At 75.0% G+C, this 1001-nt stretch overlaps 1 protein-coding gene across 1 annotated transcript in view; it reads right to left on the reverse strand.

Moving 5' to 3' along the window:
• INSM1 (INSM transcriptional repressor 1) overlaps positions 1–194 on the reverse strand; it is a 1984-nt gene extending 1790 nt beyond the window's left edge. The window contains exon 1 of the mRNA XM_040247962.1: positions 14–194. Coding sequence (XP_040103896.1) covers positions 14–194 — 181 coding nt within the window. The remainder of the gene's footprint in view (positions 1–13) is intronic.
• Positions 195–1001: the final 807 nt, after the last annotated feature.

A 1001-nucleotide genomic window follows, 5' to 3' on the forward strand; every position in this document is an offset into this window, starting at 1 on the left:
GGCGGCGGCTGCAGCGGGCCCGGCCCCTGCCCCGGCCCCGGCCCCGGCCCCGGGCCGGGCGCTGTGGGGGAGGCGCGGGCGCCCCCGCAGCCCGGCAAGAGCAGCAGCGCGCGATCGCCGTCCTCGCCGCCGCGGATCCGGTAGGATACCGGCGTGGACTTCTTGCTGCGCTTCACCAGGAAGCCGCGGGGCATGTTGGCGCGGCGCGAGGGTGAGGGCGAGGGGCTGGCTCGGTCCCACCTCCGCGCTCGGCCCCGGCGGCCCTCAGTGTCCCCGGCGCATGGCCCGGGCGCGGCGGCGGCGGCGGCGGGACTCGCGTGGCGCCAGCGGCAGCTCGGCCCGCCTTTGCGCCCTGCACGCGCGTCCCTGTCCCCGGGCCCGGGAGCCGCTCCCTTTTAACTGGGGGAGGGGGCCATTGTTCTCGCCTCCCGCTTCCCCCGGAGCCAATCAGCGCGCCCGCAGCTCCTCCACCCGGTCGGGTGGGAGGGCGACGCGGCGGCCAAAAGGGGCCCGGGACTCGGGGGTCGCCCGGTAGGTGCGGCAGATGTACCTGAGGGCGCAAGGCCCCCGCGCGCGCCTCTCGGCCGCCCCGCCCGGCGCCGCCGCCCCGCCCGGCCCCGGCACACGCCCGGCCCCGCCTCCCTTCACGGTCTGCTGCTCCTCTATGCGGAGGCGCACGTGCCTGGGCTTTGTGTCTCTCCTCCGGGGGGCTCGGAGCCGCCAAATGGGCCCGTCCATCAGCACGACAATGCTCGCCCCCCTCCTCCCGCGCGGGGATTACCCGCGGGTCGCGAGCAAAATAGCAACAAAGGAGAAGAATGGCCCCAAATATGTCAGGAGGGTTCAATCCGCGAGCCGGAGCGGAGGGGGAAGTTGTGCGCGCTGATTGGGTAGGGGCGGCGGTGGGCAGGGGCGGGGGAGATCCGAGCGCGGCTGCTGGGGCGGGAGAGGGGTTGGGGGAGGCGCTGGAACTCCTCCTGGTATTGGGAAATAATCGGGAA

The sequence above is a fragment of the Oryx dammah genome, unplaced genomic scaffold (assembly GCF_014754425.2).
Source record: "Oryx dammah isolate SB20612 unplaced genomic scaffold, SCBI_Odam_1.1 HiC_scaffold_10, whole genome shotgun sequence".
Classification (NCBI taxonomy): domain Eukaryota; kingdom Metazoa; phylum Chordata; class Mammalia; order Artiodactyla; family Bovidae; genus Oryx; species Oryx dammah.